Source organism: Canis lupus, chromosome 14 (genome assembly GCF_048164855.1).
Source record: "Canis lupus baileyi chromosome 14, mCanLup2.hap1, whole genome shotgun sequence".
NCBI classification, from domain to species: Eukaryota; Metazoa; Chordata; class Mammalia; order Carnivora; family Canidae; genus Canis; species Canis lupus.
In genome coordinates, this window is record NC_132851.1 from 47,825,227 (window position 1) to 47,849,624 (window position 24,398).

The 24,398-nt window shown below is 45.5% G+C and overlaps 1 protein-coding gene and 2 long non-coding RNA genes across 11 annotated transcripts in view; 1 reads left to right on the forward strand and 2 right to left on the reverse strand.

The window, feature by feature from the left end:
- SCFD2 (sec1 family domain containing 2) overlaps positions 1–24,398 on the reverse strand; it is a 413,274-nt gene that overhangs the window by 105,649 nt on the left and 283,227 nt on the right. The window contains exon 6 of one of the 9 annotated variants that reach the window (XM_072775041.1): positions 1,465–3,916. The exons of the other annotated variants lie outside the window; for them this stretch is intronic. Coding sequence (XP_072631142.1) covers positions 3,495–3,916 — 422 coding nt within the window. The 3' untranslated portion in view covers positions 1,465–3,494. Of the gene's footprint in view, positions 1–1,464; positions 3,917–24,398 lie in introns of those variants that run through there. 9 annotated transcript variants of the gene reach the window in all.
- On the reverse strand, positions 3,930–8,527 carry LOC140604079 (uncharacterized). Its single transcript, XR_012007125.1, has 3 exons — positions 6,889–8,527; positions 6,661–6,778; positions 3,930–6,558 (listed from the first exon to the last, which is right to left on the reverse strand). It is a non-coding gene; the product is annotated as an uncharacterized lncRNA (long non-coding RNA).
- Positions 7,193–24,398, forward strand: part of LOC140604080 (uncharacterized) — a 29,288-nt gene continuing 12,082 nt past the window's right edge. Inside the window, exon 1 of the long non-coding RNA XR_012007126.1 lies at positions 7,193–7,452. This is a non-coding gene — a long non-coding RNA (uncharacterized lncRNA). The remainder of the gene's footprint in view (positions 7,453–24,398) is intronic.

The window sequence follows — 24,398 nt, forward strand, 5'->3', positions numbered from 1 at the left end:
TATTAGCGAAGGCTGGGATCATCAGAAAGCACTTAACATGGAAGTGGCAAAGTCTTTTTATTTTTTATTTTTTATTTTTTTGGAAGTGGCGAAGTCTTAACAATCATTCATCAGATATTGAGTCAGGGCCTCCTCTGTGTGGGGCTGCAGGGCGGAGTCAGACAGACACGACCCCCAGCCTTACAGGAGATAGAAAGTATTATTACTTTAAAGATAAAGCATTATAAAATGTTACCAAACAATGGGAAAATGGCAGCAAGGCTGCTTGTATTTCAAGAAAGAATTAATTTATCTGCAGGGTGTCCCTCTGAGCACTTTACATCATGAGAAAGTTGTAGTCATCAGGCTGATGTCACACTGGCCTTCTGGAGGCTCCCATAAGAGGTTAAATCCCCTTTGTTCATTCTCAAATGCATAGTCCCATGTTCACAAACATCAAAGGGAATATTAATTCCAAAAGAGTTAGCTCTGCCTTCCTAGAGCCTACCTCTCCGTCCTCAGCCAAGGAAATAACCATAGATGGGAGCCACTCTTCTCCATAGTCAAGAATCCCTTTCTGGCTGGATCCCACAAAAAGACAACAGATGCTTGGTCATCACTGCCATGAATGACAAAATCACAAATGTGCCGTGCATGTACTTCTGATTCTGCAATAATTGAAAATCTACATGTTTTAAAATAGTACTTGATTATTAGACTACTTAACCTAATGCTTTAAAATACTATTTCAAATGTCTTTCAATAATAGTTAATGATGATGATGATGATGATAATGACATGGAGTGTTAATAATATTGTTCCGCCTGAATGCATTCTGGGCATCATAACCCATTCCAACCGTCCCTGAGTCATAGGGCTGGAGCAAAAGATGTCTACAGGGCAAATCCTCCTCTTGGGCAAAAAGTGCCTTATCCTCTTCTGTAAACCCAACCATGCTTATGCTTCCTACAGTTTCCCTCTGAAATTTAATTTGAATGGAAACTTGAATGAACAATTAAAGGAGGGCAGCTCGGGTGGCTCAGCGGTTTAGCACGGCCTGCAGCCCAGGGTGTGATCCTGGAGACCTGGGATCAGGTCCTGCGTCGGGCTCCCTGCATGGAGCCTGCTTCTCCCTCTGCCTGTGTCTCTGCCTCTCTCTCTCTCTCTCTCTCTTTCTCTGTCTCATGAATAAATAAATAAAATCTTAAAAAAACAATTAAAGGGATAATAATCAGGAATTGATTTCTAAAGAATTGAACGATTATTACTTTCAAGAACATCAGGTGACCTTTCCATGTGGACAAGAGAATGTTGGCAAATCAAATCCATGGGGATCCGCTGAGTTGACAAGGACCACATAGAATTAGCATCTCAATCACCTGTGCCTGAAAACTGTTTACTTGGTTTTGAATCCCTTATTTCAAAGAACAAAGGAAAATCCAGTCCATTACTAGTAAGAATTACCACAGTTTTAAAAGCAATGGATTATGAATTAACTCGTTTTTATTCGATTTAATAATAGTCATCAAGTTGCAGGATAACTCCACTCCATTCCTCCTGCCCAGGAGACGAGGGCAGAGTGTTAATAAAACGGCAGGGTCAGGGGAGGTTAACACCAATATGAAGGAATTGAGGGAGGTCTATTCACAAGATGGGGCAATAATTTTTCTTTGCCTTGGTTTCTACCTTGATGAATTATTTGTAAAAACAAATAGAACTAAGGCTTATATTCCACATTCAACATAGCTGACTTCATATATAGACGCATGCCCAACAGTCACAGAACATTTTTCCCCTGGACCCTGAAAGCGGGGGACATCATACTTTAATGTGGAAGAGGTCATTTCTCCTACTGCCCCCCGCCCCCTCCGCCATGTGCTGTAGCACTTGTGCTCTATTCCTATTCAAAGGGAAGGTGGGAGGCCTCAGGTTAAACACCGGGTGCCTTCTGGAAGCCCTTCACCATCTGGCCCTGGCTTATCCCCCCACCACCACCCCCAGCTTCACTTCTCACTAGTCTCCAACCTGCATTCAAGCCTTGGCCAGCTTGGAACTTTGTCCCCTCCAGAGGGCCTATGCTACGCGATTTCCCCTACCCCGAACATTCTTTTCTTTCTCCTCTGCATCTGGCTAACTCCTACTTACCCATCGAGTTCAGTTTTCATGTTGCTTCTTCCAGGAAGCTTTCCATGGACCCCAGGTCTTGTTTTGAATACAGCCCAACCCACCGGAAAGCTCTTAACCAGAGTTTGTACCAACTGTTCCCACAGATCTCGTGCTAAGTAAGTACACTGTTAATTAATGGTGTGCCACCTAGACAACCAGTCACCGATTTTGACTCCGTCTTGGGGAAGCCCCAAGTGCCAGGGCTGTGTGGGAAACCACGTACCACGCTTTCTCTTTAGAGGGCAACTGACATTTCACAGGGCATGCAAACCAACAGAGAGAAGAAAGGGATTTGATTTTTTAAAGTCTGGCACACCTGGATGCCAGGAAAATTACGAAGCCTCCTTTGCTCTCTGCAGTGTAAATCACACCTTGTGAGCTGATCCAGCTGAGAATAGCTGGTTTGTTTGTACTGTTTCGTTTGTGCCCCCCACAAACCCTACCCTCCACCCAACCCCAGGTGTTAGGCTGGATTCCCCTCACCTGTCATATCTGGCTTTCACGCTGTGAAGCCTAAGCCAAAGCCTCCAGTAGAAATGTTACGAGCCTGGCATTTGGGTAATCAAGGGGAGCCTTAAAGTAATACTGCAGTAGCTTTTGCCTCCAAGCCCCTCACGCATAGAACAAAAGAAAAATTTATTTTACATAAGGCATCAGAAATACAAATGAGGCCTCTCAGTTTATTGCCACCTAAGATAGGAAGAGTCTCTGTGTCATATTCTTGTCCTTTTGACCTTGGGCTTTATACTTCATGTCCGCTTCTGTAATTCTTGGGTTAACTATGCCTTTCTGAAGTCATCGGAGAGCCGTCTGCTGATGATGGATCAGCGTGACAGTCAGGTCACTGTGGACAGTCCCAAAAGCTATCAAGGATGAATTCCTCACTGTCCTCTCTGGTCCTTGCTGGGCTGTCCGGGCAGTGACAGTCTCTGAGCTCCTGGGACACTCCATACCCAACTTAGATCAGCGGGGACACAGTCTGTTTACCTGTGTGTTCCGCGTAAGCAGGAGCTCTCCGGGGACTGCACTGTTCACATCTTGGCCCTTCCCTTCAGCATCAAGGCCCCAGCACAGTGCTCGGGATCTCGCAGGGCCTCCGTGAATGCTGGGAATGCTGGGGGAGGTGGGAGCTCTGAATGCAAGTGCTCTCAGGGGGTGTCCCCTGGGATCCCAGTGTGAGGAGAGCACAGGATGGGAAAGGCCAGAAGAGCTGCGTACCTGGAAGGCCTACCGGGCAGTCAGGCGATAAATACTTGAGTTCCCCCAGGGGTCACAAACAGATCTTGTCTCCAATATTTGAAAAAAAAATCAAAAGATTTCACAGACAAATTGGGATTTTCCATCTTCTTTCAAGAACTCAGATCTTGCAATTGAGGCTTGGCGACAATCGGCTGGAGCCGAGCAGCGGTCACCCCTTCAGATGGGACGCGGTCCCCTCCCTTTGGTGTGGTCCCTGAGGCATCTGAGTGTGCCCTGTCCCACCGCATCCAGGTTAGAGGCCCAGCTGGATTGTGCACAGAGGGTAAGGGGGACTGAAAGACGAAGCCTGAGTCCTGAGGTTGCCGGGATACAGAACCGAGCCTTAGGACACCCAGAAGTCTGGTCTGTCTTCCAGGCCAACCCAGTCCTGGCCGCTGCGTCCTAGAAGCAGCGTTGGTGGACTCATGCCAGCAGAGAGAAGGCCTGGTCTCTCCAGGGGAAGGGCAGCGAGTCATCGTAGGACCATTACCCTCGCACAGTACTCTCGCCGGGGAATCACTCGACACAAGTGCTAAAATAGATAAAATATGCACAATGAATCCTATCCTCATTGATTTTCTTATATTGGAGAGATGCTTTTAACATTGGGGCAATGATCCCTAAGATTTAATAAAATCACACACAAGGTGACAGAGAAGAATTCGAGGTCCCATCCCCAGAGAGGTCATGCTTCTCTTTAAGAGGTCAGGTTTCTCTTCTCTTTAGTGCTGCGGGCACTAAAAGTCCAAGTGGACAGATTCCAAAAAGGAAAGTTCTACTTTTAATGTGGCCCCGAGAATCCAATCAGGCTGCTCCTCTAATTTAAGCGTTCAGCAGCTCTATACTGATTCTAGAATAAAGCCTTTGCTTTGACATATGAGGCCTTTTGTGACTGTCACACCTCCTGACTCATTCTCTCTCTCTCACACACACGCATGTGAAGACCACGCTGCCACTTAGCAACATGTAGTGCTCCGAACGTGCCATGTCCTCCAACACCTCCATGCTCCATCCACCTGGAAAATCGTACCCAGTCATCAAGGCCCCCACCCCCGCCCCCCCAGGAGACCACTGCCCACTCCAAGGGCAGAGGTGGGCGGTCCTGAGCTCCAGGGCACTGTGTTGATCTCTTGTTCTGGCCTTTGAGCCCCTGTGGACAGGCCTGTGGTCTTCTTCAACTCTACACTGCTCAGCACCTTGCTTAGGCCACAGAGGGAATTGTGCATGTATTGACTGCATGGGTAAACTTAGCAATGGCATTAAAGTTCTACAAGAAAAAAGGGGAAACATAAAAATACTTCTCCATCCCAAGATGAAGAAGACTCTACATCTCTTTATTTCCTACGCCTGTAAATGGACTGGAATCCCTAAGCTGCATTTCAGTCCAAAGGCTGAAGTGGTCTAATAACCTACTCTGGATCAGTTATAAAGATGCTTCAGAGCATCCTCAGTGATCTATACTGTCCCTGCACATGCCGAGTAGCCACGTACCATATCGCACACGTGTCATAGGTGAGATCATACAATAGAACAGCTACCCTCCTCCCGCCTCCTCAGTTGGCAGATAAGGAAACTGCAGCCTCAAGAACCTACTCTAGGTCACACAGCTAAGTGATGGCAAAACTAAGACCAGAGTTGAGCCTATCCAGCGCTGATCTGAAAGGATCTAGAATTCTTCTGGCATTGCAGTCATTAATTCTCAGGTGTCGCACTAAATGCCATGACACTGGCTGCTTTCACTGTAAAACAAAAACAACTAGCATTTTTGATGCTCCTCAAACATAATCTTGCAATACAGTAATCAAAGCTAATTGCAATTGTGTGGGATGGTTTGGCTTCCTCCTTGAGGGCTACGTTTGCTGCAGGGAGTTCATGCTTGTTTCGGAGGAAGGGAGCCCACGGAGAGCCGTAGGTGTCTCCTTCAAGGGGCTGCTCTACGGTGATCATTTGTGAGTAAATTGTGGCCCCTTCTCCCAAGACAGTCAAGACATGCACAGTGGAATGGAAATTAACCCTAATTCACTACTTTCCTGCCTTCTACTGAGTGGTTTTCCACTGTTTTAGTCCTCTTTCTCTGTTTGGCTTGATTTCGTGGTTTGCTTGGTTTGCAGTGGAGAGAAGAGATGAGAATTTGCCTTTTACTTACTTGTAAATGGGGTTTCTACAATACTGCACCAAGACCAGGCTTACCTTTATTATAATAATTAAACCAGTTTTATAGATGAAGAGTAAATGAGTTAGATTGTTATTTTGGTCATTTAATCTTTCAATAGTGGAAAAGGTATGTAGGAGAATGCAAAAGGGTGACGTGCAATTAAAACATGAATACCCCAATTGGCTTTAAATTCACCTGTATTGATGTGTTTAGGAATAGGTGGATGTAGGTATATTCACAGAGGGAAGAGAGCTGACAGTTGCTGAGCACCAAGCATTGTGCTACGAGCTTTACATACCATGTCTCAAGCTTAGTACATTTATGAGAACGGCATTATTCTGCCACTTTATAGATGAGGAAACTGATGATCTAAGTGTTTTGTAACTAGCCCAAGTTCACATAAAGCAGTAAGCTGTAAAGCTGATGTTTCTTTTTTCATTTTTTAAAAAAAGATTTCATTTATTTATTCATGAGAGACACGCAGAGAGAGAGGCAGAGACACAGGCAGAGGCAGAAGCAGGCTCCCTGCAGGGAACCTGATGCGGGACTCGATCCCAGGACCCCGGGATCATGACTTGAGCAGAAGGCAGACGCTCAACCACTGAGCCACCCAGGTGCCCTGCTAATATTTGAATCTCAGAGGCTAACTCTGAAGTTACTGTTCTTCCCGTTATATGCTATTAAGTGGTGTTGCAGTTAGTGTGACCACAGAATAATCTGCCAGCGAGTCTGGCTGCCAAGAAGGGAAGGCGAGGCAGAGGAAGGCCAGAGGGTACGGTATGACAGAGGAAGCACCAGAGCAGGGACAGGCACCAAGGGAGGGCATTAGTAAGGAATCCATGGTTATGGGGGAAGATAGAGGAGGAGCTTGAGGGTAGTGAGGCGAGTATTATTTGGTTTAATTGGTATGTAGCTGGACGACCAAGTCAGGCAGGGAGCCAAAGGTGAGGACATGTCAGAAAAGTCAGATTCTCCTGCTGGCTTGGAAGGTCTGGAGAACCAGACAGCACCGCCACTGCCTGTCAGAGCAAGAGACAGTGTAACTTTCCGTTCTGCTAATAACAATAACCGCTACTATTATTAATATTACCACCATTACCAATCTTGCATTTTTTCAGGACCTGGTTCAATTGAACTTGCATTTCTTGAGCACCTCCTATGGCCTTGATATGGTTCTAGACTGTAGGTCTCAGGGTATGGGCACAGAAAAGTCAATCCCTGCCTTCCGGACTCCAAGATCTGTAAACAAATAGGTAGGTTCTTGCTATATCTTGAGCTCTACAAGGATGGAGAACTTGCCCCCCCCGCTCCCTCCCATACCCCAACTCCCTTTCCTCTTCTCTTCATACCACATGCCAGGCATTGTTCTTGGTGCTGGGAGCATGGCAATAAATGGAAGAGAAAGACCTCTGTTCTCAGGAGGCTTATGACCTAGAGCCATGCTGTCCCTAGTCACGTGTAACTGTTTAAATGTAAATTTAAATGAACAAGATTACACGTGGAGTTTCTCACTTGAGCTCATCATGCATCAAGTGCACAACAGCCACACGCGTCCAGTGGCTACCACAGTGGGTTGCACACATACAGAACATTTCCAGCACCACCAGAAGTTCTGTTAGATAGCAGGGTTCTAGAATCCTGTTTGTGGTTAGATCTTTAGCCTGGCATAGGTGCTGTCAAATAGTCACTCAACGTTAAAGCAATATGCCCAACAATAAAGGCCTGAGCCAGCGTAGAAACAGCGGACAGGAGGAAAGATTTTACATAATCGATGGGGGCAAGGATTACCTCACAGAGGAGAGAGGAATCTGTGACGGGATTTGAACTACAGGAAAGGTTTCGATATACATTTGGTCAACCAAGGTAGCTTGCTCCAGTCCTAACGGGAGAGAGGAGGAGAATTCCTTTCAAAGGTAAATGCCAACTTGAAGGATGACAGTGGTCAGCTGCTTCTTGGCCGGGGAGGGCTGATATAGGGGGGAAGGGAGAGGGGGCACAATAACAGCTTTCAAACTCCTGAGGAATTCTCATTAGGAGGAAGTAAACAGAAAGCATGCCCTCCTTATTTTAGGAAATAAACAGTTTGCAGTAAATGCCTGAAATAGTCCTGGTTCTTAAGTATTACTATGCTCTTCAAAATGAATGTTCTGTGAGGCCTCCCTTTTAATCAGCAAATGTGCTAGTCAGAGCCTTCTATAAAAAGAAGCAGTACTTAGGTGTCCAGTCCTTAGCCACAAAAGGAAACCGAATAACAACGTACACACGATATGCGGTCAGCGATGGAGACCTCTGGGGTCGGATTCAGACTCGCTCTGGTCTGGAGCTGTCCGACCCATGGGGATCTCAGCTCCCCGAGAACCAGAAGATTGGAGAGTGTGGAGGGAGATGTAAAACAGGCGCTGTGCGGAGGCCAGGTTGGGGCGACTCCAATCACCAATGTCCACTTACAGAGAAGCATTAGGGCAAACCTGGTTAGATCTTTCTTCCAGGGGACCGGGTGGCTGGCGAGACCCCCCACCCCCACTGTCATTGTCATTTAAATAAGTCCCATAACTAACACTTAGCATAGCTCTTATTAAATGCCAGGTGCTCACTCACTTAAGCCCTACGAGATGGGTACTAGTATGATTCCTCTTGACAGATGTAGGAATTAGGGCACAGAGAGGGTATATAATGTGCCTAAGGTCACACAACTAACAAGTAAGTGCTTCAGCTGGCATTTGAGAGTACTGGTCATATGCCAAGTGTGGTTGGACAAAGAAAGGCCAAAATGAGGGCAGGGTGGTGAGAAGGTTCAATATTTGCTTAAACTTTAGGGGGCATCCTAGAAACTCTTCAAAGTGAGTCCTCCTCCTGACACCCTGGAACACCCCTGGAAGTGAGAAGGGTGGAGAGTCAGAGACACTGCTCACTGGTGGGGGTATTTTCAGGGTTTATCTTTCCCTGACCCCCCCACACCCCTATCCTCCACCACCCCAAAAGGTCCCTGTTCTTGAGAGATGGGGATTTCTCTTAATTTTCATCATGCCTGCACTCCCCAAATCCATAGAGGCCAATGCAAGAGATGTTGAAGAGATCTTCAAATTCGGTACTTTTCCATGAAATCCCAAGGGGAGGGAAGAAGTGTGACCTCCCTCCCCCCCCCACAGTTGGCCTCTGCTGATGGGAAAGTCCCTGGCTTGCCTGGCCGCGGTCAGGCATCTGACCCCACTCAGCAAGGACCAAGAGCCCCAAGTCTTGGCCAACTCTTGGCCCCCAACCGCCTACAGTTTTTCTTACTCATGAGGAAGGGTTTGTGAGACCCTCCTCTCCTTGTACATTAAACTGAAGAGACAGCTGCAAGCACGATAGGCTCTGTGGGTTCCTTTATTGGCAGGTATGTGGATAACGCCGTTATAAACACACCAGCCCCCGTTTTTGGAAAGATGATTCATTTCCCTAAATTGGCATCTATTTCTTGAAGTCCGTTGGTCCCACAAGGGCAGGTCAAACTATAACAAGATGTAATAATAAAACTTGCAATCAAAGAGACCCAGAGAGAATCACACTGAAAAAGATAAGACTACGTGCTCTTAACATGACCAAAGTAAGCTTTTTAGCCGTGTTTTATAGTAACATCCAAATTTCACCGAAATCTTCCAGATTTTGTGTGCACTCACAAATGGCAAAGTCATCATTCTGCACAAGGCCTTCTGCCGTGTACTCCAGAGTGACACCCGCCTCTGAATAAGCATTTCTGTGTGTCACACACTCCACTACGCACTCCGGGAGGAAAGAGAAATAAAGACGGGCCTGAAGCTCTGTGTGCTGCTGACAAAATCCCACCCCCCCCACCCCGGTCTCTCCTTCAATATGCACAATCTCACCCCAACATCTGCCTGGGAGATCATCAGGACTAAGCCCAACATGTCCTGCACTCCTTGTCACATCTGTCACCCAAACTCCCTGTCATTCCCCATCACTCCTGCTCTCGAGAGCTCTGCACGCACCTCCCTCTTTGGTCTCCATTTCCCTCTGACCAGCTTCCAAATCTCTGTGCCTTCTGGAACTCAGGTCGATTAGCACTAAGTTCCTCTATATTCTCAATTTCTTTGAAACCTCCCTTTCCCTTCTTGCTCTCCCCTCCCTGACAACTCTCTCAAGTAGTGGCTGCTTTCTCTCCCCCAAACTTCACGCCACTGGGCCTGGACGTGAGGTCCATATTCTTTAGTCAGCAGTGCTAGCAATATTGCCATCAGCAGCTATACTGTAGGAATATGATAGACTTGACTTGTTAGGCTTTATAGGGAGACTGCTCTAAGGGATTAAACCCAGTCCAAGGGCAAGGATGCCTGCCATGTCCTTGTTGACTTACTTTGCTTAGCTAACTTAGAGAACTTAAACAAGTTGTCTTTTCCAAATTCACAGGTTTTTATCAAGTTATAACCTACTCTGTGCTAGGGGATATGAGAAGCTTGAAATATAAATGCTGCCCTCCTCAAACTTATCTACCTAGAGAAACGGGTTCATGTGGGATAATGATTAAGAAGGGCATGCAAGTGGTTTCCAAAAGCCCACACACAAAAATTACTCTCATGTGGTCATTGAGAAGGAACATGAATGCAGGACCAGGCTGGGTGTGAGTCAACACCCAAACAGGTCGCACCCAAACAGGTCAGCTCCTACTTACTTCTGGCCCACTGTTGCAATGGCCTATGGGTCCTAACAGCCAGATAGTTCATTTTTTCAAGAGACACTAGAAATGTAGATTTTTAAAGTGAAATCTGAATTTTATTTTAGTTATTATCATTATTTATTTTAAGTAGGCTCCACACCCAGCATGGGGCTCAACCTCATAACACTGAGATCAAGAGTCACACTTTTTACCAACTGAGCCAGCCAAGCACCCCAAAATCTGAATTTTAGATAACTGATCATTCTTTTAAAAAATGATCATTTTTTTAAAAGTTAACACTGTGAGAGGTAGCCTAGTGGAGTGTTAAGAGCCTGGATTCTGAGCTAGACCACCTAGGTTCAAATCCTAGCTCCATTATTCACTATGGGTGTGTCCTGGGCCCACTAGCAAACTTTTCTGGGTGAGCATCAGTATTTATAAAATGGACATAAAAATAGCACCCAACTCCTCACTCTATAACCTGCTTGACAGTGTCTGGAAGCACTCTATAAAAGTTTTATAAGTGGCCAAGAGCAGCCAGCCTTCTTGCACACCCATGAGAGATCAGGTCTAAGCATGGCGAGCCTCAGCCGCAGTGCACTCAAGTCGACGTAGGAGAGAGCATTTTTAGGGGCTTAGAAATAGGGCAGAGTGTAAGAACTAGGACATCCCAAGAGGGGGCCCATGTGGGATGGAGAGGCTTCTTGGAGGCGAACCTAAGCTGGGCTCCTCTGGACAGTGTCACGGGCAGAGACAGAGAAGGACACAGAAAGGTGGGTGTTTCAGTCAGGGACTCCGCAGGAAACAGGGGACACGTTCAAGCTGGGCAATGTGAGGAGAGTTCAAGGAAAGGGCTCCATACAAAGATGTGGGCAGGGCTTAAGGACATGAGCAAGGAGACGTAGAAGACTCCAGGGCTAGTGACCACAGAGGCCATGCCCAGACCTGAGAGGTGAGGGAAGGAAGCAAGCAGTGTCCAGAACATGAGAGAGGAGCGCTGTGGGAGGCTGGCCTGACGGGAGGAGAGGCGATGAGCACCCAGCCTCATTTGCCTCCTAAAATCTCCTGCTGATGCTTCCCCATTAGCTGGTGCCAACCAGAAGCCAGAGGCAATGGAGCCCACGGATCCGGGTGATACGGGGGTGACCCTCCCTCCTCCCCCAGCCCTACACAAAGCAGAGTGAAGAGTGAGGAGAACAGCTAGCAGAAGGAACGGAGGCTGACATGGTTAGAGAGTAAGAAAGCTGCTCAGGCCTTCGTTTTTCTACCTATTATACTCATTTGCTGTCCCTAAAGTCCAACAAAGAACAGGAAAACATTTTACGGTGTTGGAAGGACACTGGGGCTGCACACACCTGCTTGGTGAGGCGGGGAGTGAGAGAGAGGAGGCCCAGGGGATGGGGAGGGGTGCGTATAAAACACTAGGCGAAACAGCGAGAGGTTTCTAGAGAGGGAAAGAAACATGCACACAAGTCTACAAAACTGTTAGACTTGAACGCTTAGCCAGGTTTTTGGAGACAACCTATAGAAAGCACATAATGGACATGACCTCGAAGTTTAAATAATGGAGAGTGGCCAAGGAGCCCAAGAGGAGTGTTTCCCAATTGTCTATAATTAAAAAAAAGTGTGTGGCGGGGGAACGCCTGAGTGGCTCAGCGGTGGAGCATCTGCCTTTGGCTCAGGTCATGATCCCAGGGGTCCCGGGATTGAGTCCCGCGTCCGGCTCCCTGTGTGGAGCCTGCTTCTCCCTCTACCTGTGTCTCTGTCTCTGTCTCTCTCTCTCTGTTTCTCATGAATAAATAAATAAAATCTTAAAAACAAAACAAAACACGCAGAACTATCTGCTTGATTCAGCCAAAACCTAAATGAGCTGCTCTCTACATCCTTTTCCATTTGGTGGTGCACATTATGTCCTGATGGAACAATCTAAGCCCTGACGTGGAGACCTGAGTCTCAGTAGCAGCTCCAAAGAGCACATGTGGACTACAGTGCCTTTCCCTGGTGGCCTCGCCTCCCAATCACCTTTGATAAATCCACTGTCGTCGGTAAACAGCCATAAACCCCTATTCCTTGCAAACCATGACTTTCTTCCTGTAGGAGCTCTAGAAGCAACAAGTTCCACCTGCCAGGCAGCACTTCCTGTGGCTGGGACTAACTTCCTTCCAGGGACCTCCAGGATTTTGGAATTCAGTTTTCCCAAAAACATTTTCAAAAGTCCCTGTAGGTGCTCAATGAACAAAGGATTCCACGGTCAAACGAGTTTGGGGAAATGCTGGTTGAGATCTACAAAAGGTAAACAGGCTTTCCTTAGGGATACCCTGGGGCTTCTGATATCAAATGCAAAGAGCAAATCTACTGGAGGAAGATATGGTATGCGGAGACGTTCAGACTTACCTGGCCAAAGAATACCTTTCCTTCAGCAAGCATCTGGAGGGACAGGTGTGCTGCTGAACACGCTCTGGAATGGGGCTTAAAAAGGAGACTGGGGTGGAAAGAAGGGAAATGTCATGCTCAAGGCTCCCCGCCCGACTGACTGGCTCCCTGGTTGTAGCAATACTGAGATTCAGAGTTGACCTTACGTGTAACCTTCTTTTATAGCCAAAACTCATCGAACCTCCACTTAGACGAAAAAGTCTCATCCAGACAAAAAAAAAAAAAAAAAAAAGTCTCATCCATTTTGTCTTTTCCTAATACAGCAGGCGTCCTCTCTGGCCATCACCTCTTGCTCCCCTTTACCATGTTAAGTGCATTCCTCTGAACCTTGCCCAATTCTAAACTGTCCTTCTTGAGGGACAAGACCAGGGACATCATACACATTCCAGGGAGGAACACACGATGGCTCTGTACAGGCTTTCAGCCTGGTTTCCTGTAACTTTGCCAAACACCCAATATTCCGTTGGCCCTCTGGCCTACAGGGGCTCAGTGGCCATTGGACTTTGCAGGGCTGTGGTGATAGGTTGAAGCACATCATCTAAGTCAAGGGCTTACGTTTCATTTCCTGCCCTAGGTCAGGCTAGAGATCATCTACCCTATCTTGTATCTCCCAGTGTCCAGTCTCCCACAGGATTGCTGATTCCCCAAAAAACCTTGCATTTGCTTTGCTGAGTTGATATTTCAGAAGTTTCTTCCCTAATTGTTATTCTGCCTGGTCCCAAAGAAAACACATTTACTACATGTCTATAGCTTTGCAGGATCTTCTTCATGTTTATCCCCGACAGCTAACTTTGGAATTATGCCAAATTACAATGCCTTCCTTTAAATGACTTACAAATATTTTCTATAAAAAGTATTTTTCATAAACTGTTTCTTAGGTCCTTGCACTGCTTCTTCTAGATATGACAAAGATTTATGTCCAGTTGGAGGATAGCCTTTAACATAAATGATGGCTTTCACACAATAGCAAAGATGCCGGCAATCGAAAGGCAGCCAAGCAAACAGGTTTGTGCTTTTAACGGAGTAAAGAACCGTGGAATCATTCTATTTTACACCTGAAACGAACACAACACTGTATGTTAATTATACTTGAATTAGGAAAAAAAACCCAAAAAACCCAGGCTTGTGCCTTTAGATGCAGACACACTTGAGTTCTGCTGAATGTCAAGGCTGAATTGGGGAATCCAGCTGCTTCTCAGACTTCAGCAATGAGGACAGAACATTCTTGGCAGAAAGCCCTGTCCTTGTGGGCAAGCTGCCTTTGAGTTAGACTTCCCAGTACCCGGCATAGTTCTAGGGCTCAGAGTAGATGCTCAATAAACACTTTATAAGAGGAATGAATGACTGAATAGAGGAATGAATAAATGAACAAAGAAATATTCTGGAAAAGGAATGTCTTAGGCACAGTATTGGTCTCAGCAGCCAAGCAAAAGTTTTCAGTGTCCTTTCTTCTCTTCCTCATTCCTTGAAATCCACCCCTTTCAACAAATCCTTTGTACTCTACAGACATTCCTCAGATCCCCACACAGCAGGAGGAGATCTAGTCAGTCACATCTTTAGATTATGAAAATTTTAAATTTCCAAGGAGAATTAAGGCCGTAAAATTATCAGTGGCAAACCCTTCAAGATGCCGTTAGGAACTGAAGGCGACATTTGTGTCTATAGAATAGAATAGAGACGCATTCAGTTCAAACACTGTCCTAAAGCAGCACATATGTCAAATTTTATGCTTAACATTTGGATTCTATTTTTCCCTCTAAAAAAGGCACAATGATAGCAAAATATTGTGTTTGCCAATTCATGGAACAGTTGTAACCCTTCTGTATCTATTTCTACGGGGATATTGTTGTGGAGCTGTGCTCATAATAGAAACTTCCTTCTAAATCTCTGTGCACCTTATGAATTTCACTCCATCTTATCCACCCCCCCCCCCAAGAAGTCACTCAGGTTCCTTTAATAATACCAGTAAATAGCTCCAGCCTTCCACAGCTGCAGAGGTTTACCGTCCTGGGAGATTTTCAACGTTACAATTCATGCTTCCAATGAAAACAGTGACAGAGCTGACATGATTTACGGGAGAGAAGGACTGATTAGGGACTCGCGCACTACTGAGCAAATATTAAACAACTACGGGAACTTTTAATATGCGATGCTCTTCTCTGTTCATAACAAAAACAAGCCAGAAACACTTTCCTGCACTACAGTTAAGTGAAATGGAAACTTGTCGTGTGTTGTACACATTTCAGCGAAGCAGCCTCCACCTAGGAGAGCCACTGGCTCCTTCAAGGACTCCATCCTTTCCATTTCAAATGGAAACCAGCTGTACCTCTCAAGTGTTACAAGGACACCTATGCAGGAGGTCAACGCTGAACTGGAAAACGCCTCACTGTGAAATGCATCAAGCTTTTTTTTTTTTTTTTTTTAAGATTTTACTTATTTATTCACGAGAGACAGAGAGAGAGGCAGAGATACAGGCAGAGGGAGAAGCAGGCTCCCTGCGGGGAGCCCAATGCAAGACTCGATCCCAGGACCCTGGGATCATGACCTGAGCCAAAGGCAGATGCTCAACCACTGAGCCACCCAGGCACCCCTGCATCCAGCTCTTTATCTCACTTTGTCTGCAGTGAATTCTCAGTGACAACCTGAAGTTCCTTGATGCTTTCGGGTCACTTTTATCTCTCCCTCTCTGGAGAGATAAATAAGCACACAACAGACTATGAACTGGGGGCTGAAATAGACATTGATTTGGAGAGACAGAAAAGATTCTGAAAAGATAAACCTATGGATTTTCCATCAAGAACAAGTAATTTTAAAAAGCCAGTTTTAGATTTTTTTTTTCCCCTTTAACGACTTAACTCCCGGATGATTTGAGTACACCCCATGCCTCAACTCTCTGTCCCCAAATTTCCCAAAACAACAGTAAAAAAAAAAAAAAAAAAAAAAAATCCTGGCTGAAGTCAGAGGGTCAGTGGATCCTAAACAGCTTTCGGGCTCAAGTACGTACCTTCAGCAAGGAGAGAAGTTCAGCCGGGTTGTAATGAGTCCCCCCTGGACCAGAGGTTCCAAGCCATAAAAATGAACAAGTGCATATTTAGTGCTATGGACTGTATGACTTATAAATCTCAAGGGGGTAAATCTGAAATTGGGAAAGGCTGGGATATCTTATTAGTCTAAAATTGCGCGTGTGCATGCGCGCGCACACACACACACACACACACACACAGACACACACACAGCAAGGGCAGGGGAGACAGAAGCAGAGACAGCTCTCCCATCCTGGCCCCGGAAGTTGTGCTCTGTGATGTGCTCCGTGAATCTAGAGGAACCCAGGGCTATTTGTCTGGCCTGGAGGCCAGGCCTGATCACCTTTTTGATACAAGTCTTAAAACAAGATTCAAAAAAGAATATTCTCTCTGTTTCTTTGTTCACGGAGGACAAAATATGTGCTGACTTCATTTTCAGAGCTTTTCACAAGGGACCAACCAGCCAGCGCCTTGCTGGTACTGCTCACAAGCACGGTTCCAGCCAGTCAGCAAAATAACCGTCTGCATTTATGGAGTTAATTGACGTCGATTAATTTTGCTCAGATTCTCTCTCCTCCTTCCACCTCCCTATCCTTCGCCCCCCCCCCCCTTTTTAAAGAGAGAAAGCTAATGAAAACCATGTTTATGTGCTCAAAGGCACAGAGGAAATTCATTACTCTGAGGAATAGCACACTCCACAAGTGAAATGAAAGTAATCTTATTTATGACAGGAAGGGGCCCTGGTTAGACTGAACTGCACCACACTTAGGCCGTTTCGTGGAGAAGGATCTGCAGACAGAGCTGCTGCACCAATTCCAAATGGCGGCCTCGCTGACAACAAGCACATTTGCAGTTCCGTGTTTGGAAACTCTTAGAAGCCCCCAGAAAAAAAAAAAAAGCCTTCTAAGAGACACGAGGAAAGGAACCTGTTTAGAAGAGACCGTTGGTCCTTCACACCTTCCAGCACCTTCCTTGGACTCCATGTTACTAAATTTCAAAAAAGGACACTCCATCAAGTCATTGGTTCGCGACATTTATCAAGTACTGGCCGGTGAATACAGCTACGCTACGTGCAGAGCCGAATTCCCTTAGTATAAGGGTCTTCCATGGTAGATTCATGGGCTATTTCCCAAGTAAATAAATAATGGAACTGTTTAAATGACATGTTTTCACAATAAATGTCCACTTGTGCCCTGGCAGACGGGTTTCCCTTTCCTTCCTGAAAATCTCATCAAGAGTGAGTATACATCTCACTTATTGCATTTTTCCCCCCTCATTCATTTAGTCCACAAAAATCGCTTAGGTCTTGTATACTAGATGGGAGCTACTGGAGGGCTAGTCTCTTCTAAACTACTCATGAGGACTCCACAAAATCTTAATAAACATTATGTGGAATTTTGGCAGAATGAGATGGTTTTTATAGTATTTACGGTGTGGCTTCCTAGAACAACTTTTGCTGGAAGGTCCTCTGAGATCATTAGGCCCAACCCCTTGTTTATGGATGAGGAAAGAGGCTCAAGAGTAAATCCTTTTTATTTAGAAAAACATACTTTCCAATACTTTAAGCAACTTCCCCTGTTTACCACTGAAGGAAAGGATATTATTGCTTGGATTCTGTGCAGTGAGGGATTTTATAGTCCCCTCATCCATGTGAGAAGGGCTGTCTCTTCCTCCAGCATAAAATGAAAAGAGTCGACTAAAAAAATACCTGGTCTTCTAAAGCCACATACAGAGAGATCCAATACGGGAGAGCCACTGGGAATTCATCCATCAACTATTTTGATCAGGACATCTTTATTAAGCCTTGTGACAAACGAGTGGTGGGAGCTAAGCAAGGCACAAACTCTTGCACACGTGGCTCCGGGTCGTACAGCGGAGGCAGACAGGGAAACGGGTGAATGTGTGCTGGGTGCTCCGATGCAGGAGCACCGAGCACTGTGAGAGAAGGGGGGCTCCTCCAGGATGAAGGGGAGAGTTGCTCTGGAGACGGACTGGCAGCGACTCTTCTAGGCAGAAGGAACAACTTTTATAAGAGCCTGAAAAAGCAAGTCTCAGTGTTTTGGGGGAGTCAATGTCAGTGGTCCACACTGATGGGGAGGGAAGAAAGGGACTATAGTTACAGTCTCTGATTTTTACCAGCCACACCTAAAGTCCAAGTGTTCCTTCCTTGCCTTGCCCAAGTTAAATGTTTTTAAGTGTGGTCTGTGACATTATTTGCCTGGCTATTTTCCCTGTAACCCAAGACACTATTCTCTGTGCAGCTTTGCAAAACACAAAGGTGTTTCCATTTACCTTAAAAAGGCCCTGAATTCAATCTACCCAGCATTTATCAAGCACCTCATAGGGCTCCCCCGCCTTCCCTTGAGGTTTAGGGAGCCCAGGCTTGATCCTACGTGCTTCTGTAATCCTAGCACAATGCCAAACACAGAGGAAGAAATCAGCAAATGCTTGTGAATGATACATGTGTGGGGTGGGACCTAGCTCAATTCTCAAAAAATAGTTAAGGGTACCCCCCCCCCCAAAAGTGTTTCTTGCATAGCATGTTTCATTGCAAATGGCAAGTGGACAATCAAAAAAATGGTTAGGGGTCCCTGTTCTCTGCAAACTAGCATAACTCAGCACTCCCTGCTATTAGGGTACATGGCACTGTTTGTTGCTCTGAGCTTATAGTATCCACTAGAAAATTTTACTGGTGTAGTGCCATACTGGGTGGCAGATGTTTTGAATAAAAAGTAGACATTACAAGCTAATGATTTAGCAAAACAAACCTAAAGCCAGCAATTCGGGAAGGAGAACAGGAACTATGTCAAAATGTCCAGCATTATTATAGGGTCTACTAGTTGCTACCTTAGTTTTTCATTAAGAAAAACTCACTGTATTTAAGGCAATTTTCTAAGAGTAAGTACAGAAAAACACAGTAATAAAGACTAACCATATACTCAGATGGTCAGGACACAGACCAAGATCATGGATTTTATGACTCTGATCCACAACAGTCGGTCCTTAAACACCCATCATTCACTGAGTGTTTACTGAGGACCTACTATGTGCCAGGCACTGTCCTACACCCTGGGAATCCCTAACAACTCCGACTTGAGGGAATCTCTAACCTAGTAAGGGATACAGAGAAGCAAGTTTAAAAAGAATTGCAACTAACCCAATCTTTGGAGGAAGCTGCATGAGAGTCAGGGCAGGCTTCCCAGGAGAAGCTAAATCTCTCAAAGCACGTTGTCCATCATCAGGCGGTTCAGATAAGACTTTGAAAACTGATCAGCACATGGTTTCCATCACTATTAGAAAAATAACTCAAGTCAGAATGCTCACTAACACCGGCCTGTCTTCCAAGACGGTAGAGCTGTTCTCAGAGGCTCTGTAGTCCGACTACTTCATCAAACAACACGCTCATTAAAATACATTTGCCTTTAAAAAGGCATTAAGTTTGGGGGAGGTGGGGGAAATGAAGAGCAACGTGGTAAACAGTTTGGATTCTTTCATCTTCCTGCTGCAGTAACTTGTGGAGGCCACACGGAGACGCTCTGGGCTAAAGAATAAGGGGGCTTTCCCTTCCCACCCTGATTTCTTTCTCTTCCCCAGGAGGGGCTTTCAGAGAGCAACGTGGGCTCAGGGAACGTCGGGAGGGCCAGCAGCCCTTGTAGGAAAGCAGATGTTTGTCCAGCACGGAGTACAGATGTTTTTGACTGCAGGGCCAAAATAAATCTTATTTATGCGGGAAGAATTAAATGAAGGAGGAGACTACTTCTTAAGGGGGGGGGGGGCTTCTGTTACTAAAAATAATCATTTTCCCCCTGCCCCATCACCTTCAGGGGAGGAGGGGGATAAATACATAATTAGCCAAATTAAAACATTAAACAGTTAATGACAACAAAAACCCTCAAAAAATCAAAAGCAAGCTCTCAGGATAATGAGAACATTTTTGAAAAGGACGCAAGGCTGGAAGCAGCTCGGATGATATTCCCTTTGGTGCTGGTTTTGGATGATCCTGTTCAAACAGGAATCTTCCTTATTAACCTTCATCCTGAACCACTCGATAATCCAATATTTGTGATATTACAGTCAGTTGTCATGGAAATAAATTTAAGGCTGCAAACCTAGCTTTTTGGTTACCATCCTGGATCACACAGGAGCAGAAAGCAGGACAATCCCATCTGTCCTGAGCTAGTATTTTCATTTCTTTTTTTATTTTTAAGATTTTATTTATTATTTATTTGAGAGAGAGAGAGAGCACACGCACAAGTGGGGGGGTGGGTAGAGGGAGAGGGATAAGCAGACTCCCCACTGAGCAGCGAGCATGGGGCTGGATCTCAGGACCCCGAGATCGTGACCTGAGCCAAAGGCAGACACTAAACCGAATGAGCCACCCAGATGCCCCTAACATTTTCATTTCTTGGGGGTCAAGCAGGTTCACAAATATTGGACAAACTGTCTACTGTTATAACATGAATTCAAATCTTTATGTAGATTTTCAAAACTCTAGTGCTTCACTGTATAAAATTTTTGTCTAGCTAAAACTCCTGAGGTCTTTAGCCATGAGTGGGTATTCTCAATTTTCTTTGAACTAGACAAAATAAACGAACTGCGTTAGAAATGAGTAAGAGGTTCTAATTAGAAGATCGCTGAATGAAAACATATACTTGTTATTTTTTGAAACATTTAGTTTTAAATTGGGTTTGGGTGGATTTTTTCTTTTTTTTTTTCAGTATCCTGGGGAACCTGAAAAACCACGAAATCTTTCCCAAGATGATATGTCAGGACATTAAAAAATGATCAAAATCTTATCCTCCCTCCCGCTTCCACCCCCACTCCCTAAAAGAGAAAAGAAGCAAAAGTTCTTGCATAATACTCGTGTTTGGGTGGGCACCATTGACTAATTATAACACAATAGGCTATTTTCTGCTTCCTAAAAATAAGAAGGGCGATTATCCAGGGGTAGCGGTGGTTATGCAATGGTACCACATGGACCACACTTCACCCACTGGAAATAAATGTGGAAAACATTTCAATCACATCTAAAAAAACACGGAGAAAGAGGATGAATAAAAACTCACTCAATAAAAACATGCTGTATAATATAGCGAAGTAACTCGCCCAAATCCCCAATGATGACCATGATGACGATGCTCTCTGTTTTAGGTCTGTATTTAATATGGAAGATGAAGTAGTAAGTGCTGCATGGGTTTCACAGACCTCAACCCAATGTTTATAAATGATTTGCCCTAACTTTCCTTTATCTTTTAAACTTAAACCGGTTACAGTCCATCAGAATCCAGACTAGAAAATACCCAACACTGGTAAGATTAAGTTCTTTTAAAATGAATTTTTGGGGAAAAAAAATACAGGTCCAGTGCTGTCCCCTAAAAAGCCCTGGGATGGGAATCATGAGACAGGGTCTGAGGTCAGCTCCACAATGCCTGAGTTCCGTGCCCTGGATGGGGCAGGTGGCTTTCTCTCACTCTTTTCTCTGGAAAGTGAAGGTGGTCAGATTCTATGATTTCTAACCTTTTCTAGCTCTTTCCATTCGGGATGTTGGTTCTTCTAACCAGGCTTTCAGAGGAGTAATGTACCAAGATGGGCAGAGACAATCAGCCTAAGCTACAGGTGGAAGGGTGGAGGGGCAGCTGGCTGAAGGAAGATTCAAAAACAATTTCAAAAAAAGTTTTATACAACCGATCCTTTACTCAAGTTACTAATAATAATGGTGCTCACGGCCATGTCAATTCTTATTCCTCCGACTTTTCTCCATTTGGTCTTCCACCCTCCCCAACCGTAACCTCAAACCCTTCCTTCAATCCTCCAAGGGCTTCCTCCCTCAACCCTGCCACTGCCCGGTGGCCCGACTTCCTGCTTCAGCAAGAAGCAGAAGCCATCAGTGAGGCCTTTCACAGGTTCCCACCTCCCACCTTGCAAGCTCTGCACCTGTGCCCGCAGAACTCTGGCTTTCCTCCTGCTTCCGTGAATAAACCACCTCTGTTGCCAACAGAAACTGAAGTCAGATCATGTCACTTCTCTTCTCAGAACCCTCTGGCTCATGCAGACCCAAAGCCAAAGTCTCCATGAAGGCTGACTATGTCCTACTTGCTCTACACCCTGCCATCTGTCCTCCTGCCCCCCACTTGCTCATTCCAACCTTCTGGCTGTGTGTCTGGAACAGACCAAGCAAGCTGCTGCTTCAGGGCCTTTGCATTTGCAAGTTCCCCTACCTGGAATGGCATTCCCCAGAATATCAGAGGGCCTCCCTGCCTTGCTCTCTTTAGGTCTGCTCAAATGTCTCCTTTGCGGGAGGCCTCTCTTGACCATCCCATATATAATGGGATCCTACTCAGTGCCCTCCTGGGCCCCCTTCCCTGCCCTGTTTTTTCTCCAAAGCTATCATCAGCATGTGACATGCTCTGTATTTGTTTATTGTCTTCCCACACCAGAACGTAAGCTCTATGATGGCAGGGATTTGCTGGATTTATTCACTGTTCAAATCCCAGGGAGAGTAAGAGGGCAAGACAGTCACATTTATTGAATGACTTACTTGATTTGTGTGACACTGTTAAGCATTTAAGAAAAAAAAAGAAAAAGAGGGACGCATGAGGGGCTCAGTGGTTGAGCATCTGCCTTCCACCCAGGGCCTGATTCTGGAGACCCGGGATCGAGTCCCACGTCTGGCTCCCTGCACGGAGCCTGTTCTCCCTCTACCTGTGTCTCTGCCTCTCTATCTCTCTCTCTGTTTCTCATGAATAAATAAATAAAATCTTGAAAAAAAAAAAAAGAAAAAAAATCGGGTGAAATTTTGATATTGTCACAGAATAAACCAAGCGTTAAAAACTAAAATGAACGGTTACCAATCTGTTGTTCACAGATCACTAAAACGGAAAAGGAAATAAGCAGAATGTGTACACCTACAGAAAGGTTGCTCTAATCCTTACGGGCACCCCAACAGTGCTCCACAGAACATGAGACGCAAAATAAGGCAAAGAGGCAATGCTCCTGACAAGCATCGCTCCTGACGGCAGTAATCCAATGTTCTCACACTTCAGAGGCCAATTTCCTTCTGGTGCTTTCTCCCCAATTCATCCTGAGTGGATAGAATCACTCAAGTCAGAGTGATTTATATTCAGTCAATCAGTTCTTTGTCAGCAGGAAAACTCCACTGGGCTGTGACGTGCCGTTTTCAGGCTTACGGCCTCCTTGATTGCTAGATGGTCACTTCTGGGGAAGAGCCCCAGCCTAGTGGCTCCGGGACCAGACGCAGCCCTCCCACAGGATGCTGAGGACACACAAATATAACAAAACTCACACCAGCCTGACTTTGCTCATTAGAACTCTGCAATGCATGTGCCCCTGCTGGATACGGCTCCGACTGCGTCCGTTATTAGGCTCCAGCCCAACGGCAGCCACAGCGAGGCCTGCAGTGATGGCCTGTCGCAGTAGGTACCCACACTGGCCAGTTCTTAAGCAGCACAGCCTCTCAAGCTACAGATAGCACGGCCCAGTGGAATGTTCCAACCCTCACTCGATGCGTGGAGAACACTGCTCAGTGCAGACACGGTTTCAGGCAGACAGGCTCTCTCAGACCCAGATGAGACGAATAAACCGTCGCAAATTTCCTGGGGTGCAATGTGACTCGTGTTCATCAGGGGCCTTAAAAAGAATTGTGCCCTTTGACCTAGTAGTTCCATTTCTCTGACTTTATCCTAAGGAAGTAATCAAAGATAAGGACAAAGATTTATGCCCAAGGATGTTCAAAATCTGGAAACAACTGACATGTCCCAAAATAGGAAGTGCTTCAATAAATAACAGTAGCTCTTAAAACATAACACGACTATTGGAGAGGAATCTTTTAAAATAACTTGAAAATAAGTACTCCCGATAGCAAGGTTAATTTGTATTTAAGTTTTATTTATCTAGGTAGATGTCTATTTATATGTACACATGCCTATGAATCGGAAGAAACTTCACCGAAATATTTACAGGGATTATCTCTGGTGATGGGCTTGAAGTTGATTGGAAAAATTTGGCTTCATAGTTTGCTACCATAAACAGATATTTCTGAGTTTTGAAAAATATCACAGGACTGACTGTCAAGTGACATCATCAGGCAAAGAAATAAGGAACCAAAATCCCACTTGAGCTTAAAGGGACGGGAGGGCCCTGGTGCTTGAGAAGCTCGTGAGCATATCTGCGTTGCTGATTCTCATTCTCGCAGATACATCACTTTTGTAGAAAATCACCTCCAAATGGGCTTCCAAACAAACCAAATACAAAGGTACGAAGCTCTGCTCCTCAGCTGCCCACCCCCATCTCCCTAGCGGGGTCTCTGGTGGTCACTCACTGATTTAATTTAGATTAATATGGGAGGTCTTAGGTGGCTACTCTGCTTTGGATCCCAAGCAAGGCTAATTATCATCCTAAAGGACGAGCCACTCGGGAGGTTTAAAGTTCAGGCACAGAGACCGCCGTCTACATCTCTGCCATTTGGCTGACCAAATTACAAGAGTCTGGTGAGTCAATATGAAAGATTCCAAACACAAAGGTCAACGCTGGGCTACTGACCTTCCTGACCCCACCTCAGAGCCAAGAATTGCAAGGCAGTTTTGCCTCCCACGCCAAAACCATTAGCGACCAGCTTGTCTTGGTTGATCCTCTTCTGTTACAAGTATTTCTGAATAGATAATCGCTTTCCCGGTGCCCACACACTGAATGAGCCTGTCGTCTCACGGCTTTTCTTCACCGGAGAGGCTGT